This window comes from Suncus etruscus, chromosome 15, assembly GCF_024139225.1.
Source record: "Suncus etruscus isolate mSunEtr1 chromosome 15, mSunEtr1.pri.cur, whole genome shotgun sequence".
NCBI classification, from domain to species: domain Eukaryota; kingdom Metazoa; phylum Chordata; class Mammalia; order Eulipotyphla; family Soricidae; genus Suncus; species Suncus etruscus.
Window position 1 is genome coordinate 90771874 of NC_064862.1, and position 14732 is coordinate 90786605.

The 14732-nt window shown below is 48.5% G+C and overlaps 1 protein-coding gene and 1 non-coding gene across 2 annotated transcripts; both read right to left on the bottom strand.

The window, feature by feature from the left end:
• Nucleotides 1-1884: 1884 nt before the first annotated feature.
• On the bottom strand, nt 1885-5011 carry LOC126030178 (deoxyribonuclease-2-alpha-like). The gene is made up of 6 exons (XM_049788357.1): nt 4917-5011; nt 4610-4808; nt 4446-4521; nt 4038-4202; nt 3748-3942; nt 1885-2237 (listed from the first exon to the last, which is right to left on the bottom strand). Exons 1-6 carry the CDS (start codon nt 5009-5011, stop codon nt 1885-1887), a joined length of 1083 nt encoding a protein of 360 aa, XP_049644314.1.
• Nucleotides 5012-5522: 511 nt separating this feature from the next.
• On the bottom strand, nt 5523-5651 carry LOC126031986 (small nucleolar RNA SNORA51). Its single transcript, XR_007503789.1, has one exon. It is a non-coding gene; the product is annotated as a small nucleolar RNA SNORA51 (small nucleolar RNA).
• Nucleotides 5652-14732: the final 9081 nt, after the last annotated feature.

Below are 14732 nucleotides of genomic sequence, written 5' to 3' on the forward strand. Positions count from 1 at the left end.
GGGGCCACATGATTGGGGGCGGTGCTTCGAGCTAGTACCTGATTGGCTTGGGGAAGTTGTAAAGGTAAGGTCAGGCTCAGAGTTGAAACCTGATTGGGCAGGAAAGGAAACAGAGCGGGGAACCAGATGATGGGGCAGGGCTCCAAAATGGATCTGATTTGCGGGAGAGGATACAGGGCTGATTCAGAAGATAGGGCAGGACTCAAAACTGGAATATGATTGGGTGGGAGATTCAGAGGTGGAGCCAGAAGATGAGGCAGGGTTCAGTGCTGGGCCTGATTGGATGGATGGGAGAGGCTACAGAGGTGGAGCCAGAGGATGGGGTGAGGCTTGGCTTGTTGAGGGGACAGCAAAATTTAAGCAAAATATTGTTGGTAAAGGAATGAGGCTTTGGGGGTGTTCTGAAGATAACTCCAGAGTTGTATCAGGCCTGACAGGGCAGATCGTAGGTCCTATGATGAGGCTAAGTGAGGACTTAGGTTAGTCTCAAGCAGACTCACATAAGATGCAGATAAGGAGGGATGCGGGGTGGTGCCTAGAGGCTGCACTCCAGCAACTGAGTTCTGACCAGGGCAACAGGGGTGTTATTGTTTAGGCTATGTATGCAGAACTGGACAGAACCAGGTACCGGTCCCTCTGGAGTGCAAATTGAGGAGTGGGTATTCGCCGTTCCCCTCTCCCATGACCCACCCCTCAGCAGCCCAGCTCTGTGTCTAATATAGACAAAAGGAAGCAGTATAAACAGAGAAGGGACTAGATCCAGGGGTAGGAAACTACAGAGAAAAGGATTAACTGGGAGTGGGGTGGTACAGGGATGGTACTCGGTGTAGGGGATTGGCCTTGGAGGGGTTGGCATGTAGGCCTGGCTAGATTTGGGGCTGGGTTGACCAGGATAATGGAAGTGTCTGGATAGGGACTGACACATTTAGCTGTAGGGAACTGAAACCAGGGCCCTGGTCTCATTTTAAGGCTGTGGTGATTCAGTAGAGTTGAGGCTTGAGAAGAGGTGTCATAGGAGGTTCTTGGAGCAGCTCTCAAGAGGAATATGAGGGAAGTACGGATATTTGGAGAGGGGAGGTGGAGCTCTCTAAGGTCACAGCTGGCTTAGTACCCAGAGACTTGAAGGAACAACTAGGATGTGAAGGCGATGGAGAGGCTGCAAGTGACTATGCAGGGACCACGTATGGTTGCGGGATACTGGGGTTCAGGATCACTGTGAGGAGGTAGAGAGCGGGAGCCTATTCTTAGAGATTGGGGACCAGAGTCCAGATTCAATCTAAGGGTCAGAGTGACCCTGCCTACTCTCAATCACATACAAACAAAGTGGCCCTTATGCCAGTGGGCTTTGGGGTGTGCAGCCCCCTATAAACATGTGCACCAAGAGAAAGAAAGAAAGAGCCCCCATGTGTGGGAGCTCCCTGGGGCTCCCCATTCTCCCTGGGACAAGTCAGCCATTATCTTGGGGAGCATCAGGACTATTCTGAAGCCCAGTCTCCCCAGTTCCCCAGCAGAAAGAACAGCACTTTTCTCCAAGTTCCCTTTATTTGGATTAATCTAGTCATTTTATTTAGAATTAATTCATTGATTTGGATTAATTTATTTGGAAATGTGTGCTTCCCATAATGTGTGGACTGGCCACAGAGACCCTTCAGGTTCTTTTTTTTTGTTTTGTTTTTGTTTTTGGGTCACACCCGGCAGTGCTCAGGGGTTACTCCTGGCTGTCTGCTCAGAAATAGCTCCTGGCAGGCACGGGGGACCCTATGGGACACAGAGATTCAACCCAACCACCTTTGGTCCTGGATCGGCTGCTTGCAAAGCAGGCACCTCTGTGCTATCTCTCCGGGCCCCCCTTCAGGTTCTTCAAAATCTGCTTTTAGATTCTCTTTAGGATGATGGATGGACAGGGTGTGGACAAGGTTGGACCATCTTCACCAGAGACTTGAAGGAATTGAAGAGGTTGCGGATCTGAGTGCAAAGGGCACCTCCGCCCCGCAAGTACCCACCATAGCTCCGATTCAGGTCGCTCACACAGACCCAGGTCTTTGTAGATGTAGAGGCAACAGCCCACTTGGAGTGGTCCTTTGTGGACCTGTAGGATGGCCCTCCCGGGAACTCGATATTGATCACATCAGACACGTGGTACTGCCCCGAGCAGCTGGGAGGCATGGTCTTCCTGCGCCAGAACTGAACCTGCAGGTCGCTGCCCAGGGCTTCTGCCACCCAGCCCGAGTACAGGTCTGCAGAGAGAAGAAGGAGGGTCCGGGCAGGTGAGGGGGTACTGCCAGGGACTATAGCCACCCCCCCCTCTGAGCTCAGTGTTCCCAGTGTTAGTTCTTAGGCACAAAACAGGTATCGATTTGTGTCATGAGAACATGAGGAAATGTTCATGTTGACAGACACCCCGACTGCATTTTTGGGACTGTGGAACCGAGCAGGGGATCATACATTATTAGTATCACTGAGGATCAAATCTAGGTCTTCAGGGCCAGAGAGATAGTGCAGTGGGTAGGGTACACAGACACCCCGACTGCATTTTTGGGACTGTGGAACCGAGCAGGGGATCATACATTATTAGTATCACTGAGGATCAAATCTAGGTCTTCAGGGCCAGAGAGATAGTGCAGTGGGTAGGGTACATGTCTTGCCCTCAAAGGTCCAAGTTTATGTCCCGACATTCTACCTTTTCCCCCAAGCACTGCCAGAAGTGACTCCTGAGCACAGACACAGGTGTGACCTCTGAGCATCCCATAGTGGGTGTGACCAAAACTCAAAACTCAGGTCTCCATCATGAAAAGATTCTAAGTAGGCCAACATCACACACATTCTCAAGCCATTGTGACATTCAGTGTGGCTGGGATGAGGTGGGCCAGAGAGGTTTCTGAAATGCTTGATTCTGAGCCTCAAAGGTCACCAGGGCTAGAAACAACAGTGCCGAGGAGTGCCATATTGTGTCCATATCAAACTGAGTCTGACCTGTGTAGGCAAGTCCCTTCTGCTACAGGGTTATGGTTCAAAAATAGAACATTAGAACATTCTACATTCTGACTAATTCCTCAAAATCCAAAAAAAGGAAGAGAAAAGAAATAAAAGAAAGCAGCTAGAGTGATAGATAGCACAACGATAGGGTGTCTGCTTTGAATGCCACCAACCCAGGACTGAGTCTGCCAGGAGCAATTTCTGAGCAAAGAGCCAGGAGTAACCACTGAGCGCCACCTGATGTGACCAAAATTAAAACCAAAAAGAAAAAAGAAATGAAAGAAAGAAAAAAAGAAGAGCAAACATTTGAGTTCTGTCTCTGACCCCCAACAATTTCCTTTTAAATGAGGCATCATCATAGGAGGCTGGAGAGAGAGCATGAAGATAAGGCATTTGCCTTTCATGCAGAAGGTCAGTGGTTCGAATCCCGGCATCCCATATGGTCTCCTGAGCCTGCCAGGAGCAATTTCTGAGCACAGAGCCAGGAGTATCTCCTAAGCACTGCCGGGTGTGACTTAAAAACTAAAAAAAAAAAAAAAAAAAAAAAAGAAAGAAAGAAAAATAACTCTAAATGAGGCATCATAGCCCCACTTTGCAGAAGGGTAGATTAAGACCCCAGTTAAGTCACCTCTTGTTCCTAGATACTATTTGTATCCCTGCCTTCTCTTTCCATTCTCACCACCCTCCAAGGTGGGACCCTCTCCCTGCCCTGCTCTCAGCCCTGGCACAGACACCCCCACTATAGTGAAAGCTCCCAACCCTTAGGCTCACCATCTTTAAAATTGCTAGCCTTGGCAAAACTCTGGAAGGTGGCACCTGCCTTGGAGATCAGGTTCACGCTCCTTTTCCATGGCTCCCGTTGCACACGCTGACCCTTAGCCACAGCCACCAGTTCAGGCAGATTGTCTTCGATGATTTTCAGATCCTTGTCATACACCAATGGGTAGATATAGGACAGCTGTTTGCCTGGGAGGGACAGGAGGGCAGGAAAAGGTGAGGCACGGACCCTGGTTCCAGGGTAGGGCTGGAAACTGGCTCGAAGTCGCCTTTTGGGTACTCACCAATGTCATGGAACTGGGAGGAAGGAAATGTCACACAGAACAGTGTCTGCCCATAACATTGTGCATTTGAGGGCCAGCTGAATGCCGGATTGCTTGTATGTGGAGGGAACTTGGGCACACTGTGGACTAGCCAGAAACCCTCATCTAGGTCCAGGAGCACCACCCCTGAGTGAGAGATGGGGATCGGAAAATGGAGAGGTACCCTGGCATGGGCACATCCCCAAGGGGCAGGAGCCATTGTAGTCCTGCGGCCTGTTTCCCACAACCTCCATGCTCCAGCGAAGAAGCATGATCAAAACAGGAGGGGACAGAAATTCAGTTATCACCTCCCCTGCCCAGGTGAGAGATTAGCAGGGTAAATATTTAGGGAGCCCCAAGGGAGCCCTGTCCTAGCTGCTGAGGCCTCACCCTTGGAATGCCCAGATTGCCCATTGGTTTTCCCGGTGAGTGGGGGGGGCTGGTCATTGTAGAGCAGGAAGGCAATCTGGAGGAGAGATGCAGAATCACCCTCAGGTCTTCCCCCAGTTTGGCCCCATGAATTCCACCACCATAGCAGCCCTGCACCCCCTCACCTGGCTTTTGTTATTCTGGTAAAGTGGTGCCAAGGTGAGTGCCAAAGCTCCCTTCGGCTCTCTGATGGTGCCCACTCCATCCTGCCAGTCTTTGGACTTGGCATCCAAGTACTTGTAGCTCAGACCGTTGGGCAGTACAGATCTATCGGGCACCGCAGACCCGTCATCACACTTTTTAGGCAGCTTATAGATGACAAACCTGGATTTGGGGAATGCAAGGAGCAGAGGAAAGGGAGGAAAATGTGCCCGTTTCCACCAGTACGGTCACCAGTGCATTTGGGTACATGATGCACCCTGACACACTCACCAGTCCACAGGTTTCCCCGAGTCCCCGATGCAGGTCAGCGTCTCTGCAGGGACCCACAGCAGTATGGCCAGCAGCAGTGAGCTCGGGGCTGCCATGGACCTCGTGAGGTTTGAGGCACCAGGTTTGGATTCTGGGAACCAGGTCCCAAGGGATGGAGGTTCAGGTTGGAGAATTTCTTCCCCGCAAGTGGAACAAGAAACCAGATCCTGACATTTTAAACACGTGAAGACTCCTCCCAGTGCCTTGAACTTGCAAAGGAAGTCCAAGTTTGACGCAGACAGAGCTGCCTTCCAGATGAACCCCCCACTCCCCAACATACAGAAAACTGAGCATGAACCCACCCACTGTCTCGCTTCAGATCAGACCACTGTGGTGTGCAGAGTGTGATGAAGTCAATCCCAAGAAGTCAATCCCAGCTCAGGTCTTTCACCTCGACCACACTTCTTCACCTATCCAGTTCAGTTGCTGCTAAATCTGTCTTCCTAGGAAGTCAGGGTGTCCAATATGGGTGTCAGAGGCAGTTTGGAGGGTTTCTTGGTTCCTGTGGCCTTTGGCTTCTTAGGAGGCCAACCTCCTGAGCCTCCTCTCTTTGTTCTGCATGATTTTTCTTGTTCCCCAGTTCACAATACAGGCCAGGCAAAGGGCCTGGGTTGAGGTGTATAGGGGTGCATTTACTGTACCTCTTTCTATACAGTCAGTGTAAAGAACACAGACTGTGGTAAGAATTGGGTGGCCTTATCTTTTCTTTTATTTGTATATATATATATATATATATATATATATATATATATATATATATATATATATATACACACACACACACATGACTTTTTAGGGTTCCCATGAACTTAGGAAAGGGTGCATTTGACTCTGGCAGAATGATGAACTATGAGTCTGGTCGGAGGGTCTGAAATTCAGGAGCTTGTGCCCAGAATGTTACTGGGGTCAAAACTGAATGTAGGAGTCTTGTATCCTGCTTAGGGGTGAGGATAGGAAGGTGTCCTGCAATTCTGAATACTGCTGACACTCGGGTGGAGAGCCTGTCAGGCTGTACATGAGCCCTGTAGCAACTTTGAGGGGACAGCTTCCTCCTCTCAGTCCTCACCACCCCAAAAAAAGTCAGACCAGCATTGAAGAATTAGCTATAAGTGGCATGTGGACAGGACCCAAAGCTATTCACAGCCAACAGCAGACCAGTATGTGCTCAGAAATCATGCCTGGTAGGTTTGGGGGACAATATGGAATGCTGGGATCAAACCTGAGTTGGCCATGTGCAAAGCAGATGCCCTCTCCCCTGTGCTCTCGCTCTGGCCCCTGCTTATTTTGGGGCCACACTCTGTTATGCTCCAAAATCACTCCTGACCAGCATGGTGGACCATATGAATGCCAAGGATTGAGCCTGGGTTGACCACATGCAAGCAAATGTCTTGCCCACTGTACTATCACCCCAGCACCCTATGTTTTTTTAGTTACCCCTTGAAAGGTCAACGGGTAAAATCTTGTGCCTGAGTTTCAGCAGGTAGATGAAGCTGGACAACACTAGACCCATCCTTTTGAGGGCTTCCCCTTTTTTGTTGTAGGAGAACAAGCCCTGAATGGGAGGCCAAAATCAGTGGATCACAAAGGCCTCCTAGGAAGCACAGGTTCCAACTCAAGGCACTGGGCAGGGGAGCCAGGACTGATGTCCCCTGATCTCTTTCTGCATGTGCCACCATCCTCCCAGGTCAGGAAAAAAGTCATCATGAGGTTGGGGAAGCAGGGGGCCCTGGTCTGATGTAACCCTCTTTTGGCTTCCCTACTATCAGGAAGTGCTTAGGGAACCCTCAGATCTCCACCTATCCATAGAATGTTCCCGAAATGCACTTATGCCAACCAGTCCTCCCCCTCCTCTGCAGTGATGGCCTCACGCAGATTGTGGCCCCTCTGGAATGTCCTGAGGCCTTGAGGAATCAGGAAACTGATCCCTGTAGAGCAAGAAGGAAGTAGAAGGGGAGTAGAGGGAAAGATGGAGGTGCAGCATCAAGGTTTTTACTCAAACCTCCACCACCTTCTATTAACCCTCTTGCAAATCAACTCTACAGCCCTTCACCAGGCTGGTGTTGGCCCCATAGAGGAGGCTCAGGGCATGACCCATGGCCCCCTGTGAACAGTCAGTGACCTCCACGCCGTCGTACCAGGCCCTTTGATCTGGTGCCCAGGTTCTGGCACCGCAGACCATTGGGCACCTTAGAGCAGTTTCTGTTGTTGGGAAGCTTGTAAGCACCAAGCCTGAGTTTAGGGGGAAGAGGAAGCAGATGGAAGGGAAACAAAGTGAGTCAAGGTTCACCCCAGAACGCCACAGTCTCCAGGCCCAGAGTCTTTGCAGGAACCCACAGCAGTGCAGCCAGCAGAGGCTGCCCTGGAGCTGGTGAGGGTTCAGGAACAAATGTCAGGGTGCTGGGATCCCAGTCACATGCTGTTTCTGACCCCTTAGGTCAGTGTTTTTCAACCACTGTGCCGCAGCAGCACACTAGTGTGCCATGAAATACTGTAGTGGGGCCGGAGAGATAGCATGGAGGTAAGGCATTTGCCTTTCATGCAGGTCATTAGTTAGAATTCCGGCATCCCATATGGTTCCCCGAGCCTGCCAGGAGCGATTTCTGAGCGTGGAGCCAGGAGTAACCCCTGAACACTGCGGGTGTGACCCAAAAACCAAAAAAAAAAAAAAAAAAAAAATGCTGTCTGGTGTGCCATGGGAAAAATTCCAACTTCATCCGTAACATGCGGCTTCAGCTCACAAATAGACCAATCATTAGATTCTTTCATAATAAAGTAATTATAAAATAATTTATTTGTGTTTATTTGATTCTTTTCAAGAGAATTACTTTATATATAGTCAAAATAGGCACTGTGTTTAATTATTTTAACATTTTCTTTTTTTTTTTTTTTTTTTTTTTTTTTTTTGTTTTTGGGCCACACCCGGCGGTGCTCAGGGGTTACTCCTGGCTGTCTGCTCAGAAATAGCTCCTGGCAGGCATGGGGGACCATATGGGACACCCGGATTCGAACCAACCACATTTGGTCCTGGATCGGCTGCTTGCAAGGCAAATGCCGCTATGCTATCACTCCGGGCCCTATTTTAACATTTTCTTTTTTTTTTTTTTTTTTATAATTTTTTTATTTTGAATTATGAGAATAAAAGATGCAAAGAAAGAGGATAAGGTAAAGTTACAGTGGAAGGACAATCACCCATAACATAATTATCAGAAGTCCCCTTGTTGATATCTTAACTTTGAACTTTCACCAAAGAAAGTTAAGATAAATAAAACAGAATCCATGTGCAATTACTTTGTCCCTCAAGTCCCCAGATTGTAGCACATTATAATATTTCTTAACAGCACACAAGGCAATCTAAAGCCATCAAACTTACATAACTCCTTAAACATTAGAGGCATAGTATTTTTTACATTTCCATGTACATGCATATTAGCTTAAGTTAACCTCAAATTTTAAGTGGGTGCGTTTTAAGGATTAGAGTCAAAGGAGCACAGTAAAAACGGTGTTAGAGTGGCAATTGTTGTTTGCATAGGCCCACCAAAATATGAGAGGCATGGAAAGGAATAACCTTGGCCTAAATACAAAGAGATCCTACCCCTGAAGTTTCCTGGCGTAAGACCAGCTCTAGGCCTCAGGAAAGTTATCGTTCGATCCAAGACATTGTCTGTAGTGCCAACACACTTTTCACACAGTCTCTGTTGTTGGTCTCATGTTTCTGTATTAAAGATTCTGGAATCTGCATGTCCTACATTGAAGTCATGATGTGGAGTGCCTTCTCGTTTCACCTCACCATGAAAGGGCAATGCAGGAAGCCCTTTCCTGTAAGCAGGTTGTTGTTGTTAAGTTTTCTCAGTGTTAAGGGAAGTCTCTTTTGAGCAGGACGATGTCTGAGCAGTGGTAGGGTCTTCCGTGGTAGAGGATTGCTTCCAGGTGATGTTATAGACAAACCTCACAATTAAGGGGCAATACAGCAAGTCCTGTCCAGTAAGCAGGTCTTTGTTCTTGTTGTCTTCTCAGTGTTAAGGGGTGTTTCTTTTGAGTAGATGTCAGAGCAGCTGTAGGGTCTTTCCTGGTACAGGAATGCCACCAGGTGATGTTATATACAACCTTGGATGTTTTGTAAATGTCTTCTGTAGATCAAGGGGTGAATGGAGAATGCCCATTCTTCTGAGGCCTGTGCCATGTCTTTATGTCAATGTTCAGGGTGTAAGGTCTCATTGCACTACAAGATTTGTGTGTTCCCATTCTTATTAGATAAGAACTTATTGGTATGTATAGTATTTTTCCATGTTAGTGTGCCTACGCAAACAAGATATAAAGCCACGTGGTGCTATCAGATATATGGGGGCATAAGAACATTTCCAACAAGACCCATGACTTGGTTCAAACATAAGTATTAAACTGAGGGATTCTTTCACACCAAATTCCATATTGAGCAGTTCACAAAGAGAAGATAAAAAACATGGGGGGGATCATCACTGTATAAGAAAGTATTTAGCAAAAGTTATAGCCGTCAAAGAAAACACCCATAAAATGTTGAAAAGATATGTGTCCTTTTTATGCCTTTAAAAATAGTTGGGTGGGTGTTAACTCTAGGGCACCACTTTGGTCTGTGACTTAGGACTCAACAGTACTTAAGTTAGAAAGGGTATAAAAGGAGTAATGATGATAGGAGTTAAAGAAGTTAAAGAGAAATATGAACTTATGAAGGGGTATGCAAAAGGGCAGAGTACAAAATGGACATTCTGCATACATAAAAACATAATTCAATGATAGTGAGTACTATTAAAGTTTCTTGTGAGAGTACTATTAAAGTTTCTTGTGAGAGTACTATTACAGTTTCTTGTGAGAGTACTATTAATGTTTCTTGTGAGAGTACTATTAATGTTTCTTGTGAGAGTACTATTAATGTTTCTTGTGAGAGTACTATTAATGTTTCTTGTGAGAGTACTATTAATGTTTCTTGTGAGAATACTATTAATGTTTCTTGTGAGAGTACTATTAATGTTTCTTGTGAGAGTACTATTAATGTTTCTTGTGAGAGTACTATTAATGTTTCTTGTGAGAGTACTATTAATGTTTCTTGTGAGAGTACTATTAATGTTTCTTGTGAGAGTACTATTAATGTTTCTTGTGAGAGTACTATTAATGTTTCTTGTGAGAGTACTATTAATGTTTCTTGTGAGAGTACTATTAATGTTTCTTGTGAGAGTACTATTAATGTTTCTTGTGAGAGTACTATTAATGTTTCTTGTGCGCGGGGGCTATTGCCCCCGCGCGATTTTGAAAATGTAGACTGGACAGAGATTACCAGTGCCAGCCAAACCTCCTCCTGCTGGACTCCCGGCTCCCAGGAAGGAGAGAGCCTTCAAGAAGCTGGGAGACCAGAAGCTCAGAGCCCCACCCAGACCCTCCCTAAGGAGCCGCATGGATAGTGGGGGAAGGCCTAGGGTACCTTCAGGCTCCACCAAGGGGCCCAACTCACCGGCTTGCCCAGGCGTGTGGCCCGGGGAAGCCCTGGAGATCTGGAGCAAGGCGGCAGAGGGGTGCTGGGGTTACCCAAGTCCTGCACCCCCCCTAGGCCTGGCCAAGCAGGCCTCCGGCATGGCGGGGGCCTGCCAAACCTCCTCCTGCTAGACTCTATTTTAACATTTTCTAATGGTGGTGTGCCTCATGACTTTTTTTCCCATGAAAAAAGTGTGCCTTTGCACAAAATGCTCATGAGTTTTTTTCCATGAAAAAAGTGTGCCTTTGCACAAAATGGTTGAAAAACACTGCCTTAGGTGGGTGGGTCTGAAAAATCAGGGTAGTAGTAGAGAAATAATACCAAGCCAGTCAGGGAAGGGTGGACATGATGTCAGCAGCCTTTTGCTTAGTGGTCTCTCTGCGAGAGCCAAAACCAGAACTGCTTTCTTTATTCAATTCCCAGCATCAGGAGGGGGAAGATCGAGTAATCTAGATGATCTTTTATATATCAAAGGAATCAGGTTATGATTTACAGAGGATGTCAATTCCTGGAAATGGGCAGGAATTGTGTGCATTATCTGCCCACAGAGGTTAATCCTAAATTTGGAAAGGTAGACTATTTTTTGGGGGGGGTCATTCCCGGCGGTGATCAGGGGTTTTATCTGGCTCTGTGCTCAGAAATCGCTCGTGGCATGCTCAGAGAACCATATGGGATGCCTGGAATAGAACCCGGGTCCATCCTGGGTCCGTTCCAGCTCAGCAGCATACAAGGCAAACACACTACTGCTGTGCTATTGCTCTGGCCCTTCTCGGGGTGTGAAGTTAGGCTGGGGCTGCCTTCTGGGACTTGCCCTCCTGCTCCTTTCTCTGCACGAATCCTTTCTCAGCTCATGATCCGTGGAGTCCAGTGACTCCGATCCCAGCTCTACATCTTTCCAGTGCAGCTCCTTCTAAATCTGTCTTCTTAGGAAGTTGGATGTCAGCTGCCAGTTTAGTGTTTCCTTTTTTTTTTTTTTTTTTTTTTTTTTTGGTTTTTGCATCACGTCTGCGGCGCTCAGGGGTTACTCTTGGCTCTGCATTCAGAAATTGCTTCCGGCAGGCACAGGGGGCCATGTGGGATGCTGGGAATTGAACCTGGTCTATGTGGGTCAGCCGCTTGCAAATCAAATGCCCTACCAGTGCTACCTCTCCAGTCCCAGTTTAGTGTTTCCTTGGTGGGCTGGAGTAGCAGCATGTGGTCAACCTGGGATGGACCCGAGTTCAATCCCTGGCCCTGCCAAGTGCCAGAACTTGGGCACCAGATCAAGCTTGGGGTTCAATCCCCCAAGCCTGTCAGGAGAGATTTCTGAGCGCAGAGCCAGGAGTAACCAACTCCTGAGCACTGCTGAGTGTGGCCCAAAACCCAAAACAAAAAAAACCAAAAAAGTGTTTCCTTGCTGATCTCACACCTATGACTGTTATTTTCTTGAGAGGCCAACCTCCTGAGCCTCTCCGATTTGATTTTCTGAGGTCCAGCAAACTAAGGAAGGGGTGCATTTGACTCTGGCAGAAAGATGAGTTGTGAGTCTGAGGAGAGGGTCTGAAATCCAAAAGCAGATGCCCAAAATTTTCCTGGAGTCAGAGCTGGACCTGGAGACCCTGTACCCTGATTTGGAGTGAGTAGTGGGAGTAGGATGACAGACTTGTTGGGGTCCAGGGGTTGCTGATATTCAGGTGATGGAGGTGTCAGGCCACCTTGAAGCTCCTGGTGCTTTAGCCCCCTGGCTCCAGGGAGAGTGGGCAGAATTAGGCCCAGGGGTCCCATGAAGGAGGCCTAATGGGGGGGGCCTGGGAGGGCATGGTTAAGGGGGCGGGACTAGGAGGCAGAAGGCGGGGTTAGACCAGGGAGAGGTTCATACACAGTATGGGACTAACTCGGGCGGGGCTTCAAGAAGGGCCTGTAAATGGGCTGGACGAGGCAAGAGGGGCGTGATCAGGTTATTCAAAGTGTGGTACTATCTTGGAGGGAGGTGAGAGGGTGGAACTTAGACTGTGGGCGGAGCTTGGTGAGTGGAAGTGGCTGGACAGGGACCCGAACCCTGGCCCTGGTCTTCTCTGAGGCAGTGGGGGCCTAGCAGAGGTGAGGCTTGGGAAGAGGTGGCTCATGGGGGATCCCAGAGCAGTCCTTAGGAGGAATCTGAGGGGAGTCTGGAGTGGAGATCTGGGGAGTAGAAGTTTGGCTCGGCCAACCAGAACTGGCTCAGCACCAATCTAAGAGACTTAGAGGAACAGAGGAGGCTGCAGTGATTGTGTGAGGGCCCTTTGGGGAATGTGGGATCCTGGCGTCAGGGTCAGTGTGAAGAGGCAGCCAGTTCTTGAAAGTGGGGAACTGGAAGTCAGGATTCACTCTTGGGGACCATAATGGTTCTGCCCACTCACGACCAAACATACGCCGGCCCTTAGCTCAGCAGTTGTGGGCTGTGCAACAAGATAAAGAAATAAAGGAACCGGGCCGGAGAGATAGCACAGCGGCGTTTGCCTTGCAAGCAGCCGATCCAGGACCAAAGGTGGTTGGTTCGAATCGCCCGTGTCCCATATGGTCCCCCGTGCCTGCCAGGAGCTATTTCTGAGCAGACAGCCAGGAGTAACCCCTGAGCACCGCCAGGTGTGGCCCAAAAAACAAAAAACAAAAAAAAAATAACAAAAAAAAAAAAAAGAAAGAAAGAAAAAGAAAGAAATAAAGGAACCTCCATGTCCCGGGATTTCCCTAGGGGTATAAATCAGGCATCATTTTGGAGAGCACAGTTCTCTTTTGAAGCCCAGTTCCCCCCTAGCACAGGTGAACAGCCCTTTCTCCCACGTTCCCTTTATTCAGCAGCACCCTGAGTTGGACACTGTAGAAATGCATATTAATTATTGAGTCCTGGATGGTCATGGATGATAGTGAGAGGGAGTGGAGAGGCCTTCCCTCTCCAGCCCAGAGCCACGCGCCTGCAACCCCCCCCCCCCCAGCTGGCGGGTCTGAGGGTTCTGGGTAGCAACGAGGAAATGATCTGTCACCCCACCCTCATCTTCCTTCGTAACCTTACCTGATGATAAGACAAGCACATTTCTGGGAGGGGTCTTTGGTAGGCAACAAAAGGATTGCCTGAAGTGTGTAAGGGGATTGAAGAGATTCAGCAAGAGAGAAGCAGAAGGAGTGTTGGCAGGATGGAGAGTTATGAGAGACAAGTTTAGGTGCAGGGCTGACTATGGAGCCAGCGTAAAAGATTTAAGCATAGGAGTCACACATGGTGGCTAGGGCCTTGAGTAAAGCTTCATGGCTCCTGAAACCTGACTGCCTGTGGACCATTTCCTCACCGACTGCTGGAGGGGGTTGGAGGCTCATGGCTCAGGCTGGCAGAGAAAAAGGCCTCTCTCTATCCCTTCATCTTACCATCCAGGACTCTATAATTAATATGTTATTCAACATACTGGATTTGAACCCTGAACCCAAGAAGACAACAATTATGGTGAGATTCCTTGTCTTGTGGCTAATCTTGGCTCTTTTAAGCTAGATTGAGACTGGAAAGCCCAAAATATTTTGGGCTACATGGCATTTGATCTAACAATGGCAGAAACTTCTGCTGATGGCAGGACGGGAAGTTTTGAAAAGGGGATTGCTGAAATCTTGGAACAGCTCCCCAAAGGTGCAGGCACCTGACTTTTCTTCTACGAAAAGTGCTTTTTCCAAGGATCGAAGCCTCCAAATTTGCAGAGCCTTATAGAGGCCATTAGTTGGAAAAAGACGAGAAAAAAAAGACTACTGAGAGCAATTTGATTCCTGGATTACGGCCTTCAGCCCGAACATGGATTTTGACTTTTGAAATTCGGACTTTCTACTCAGACCACCTTGAACTTTGAACACCCAGACGCATGGCCACCACAGCAAAAAGCTATGCGTCCAAATACCACCTGGCAGGGCAGAGAAGCAGCAGTGGGCGGTGGAACACTTTCTCAGCAAGAAGCATCCAGGCCGCTTGGGCTCCGGTCCTGTGGCCGGGGTGGGGCAGAGAAGCTGCGGCCGAGATGCACGTCTGAGCTCCCTGAGAGGCTGGAGTTGTGGCGAAGCTCCCGACCAGACAAGTCTGCGGGACTCCAGCCCGGACCCTTCTGCGGGGCCTGGATTCCATGGAACTAAAGCCATGAGTAGCTTGGGAGAAGCCCAGCTTCTGGACAATTTGGTGATGGGATAAAATGTGAAAGCCCCGGGCCCGAAGAGATAGCACAGTGGCGTTTGCCTTGCAAGCAGCCAATCCAGGACCTAAGGTGGTTGGTTCGAATCCCGGTGTCCCA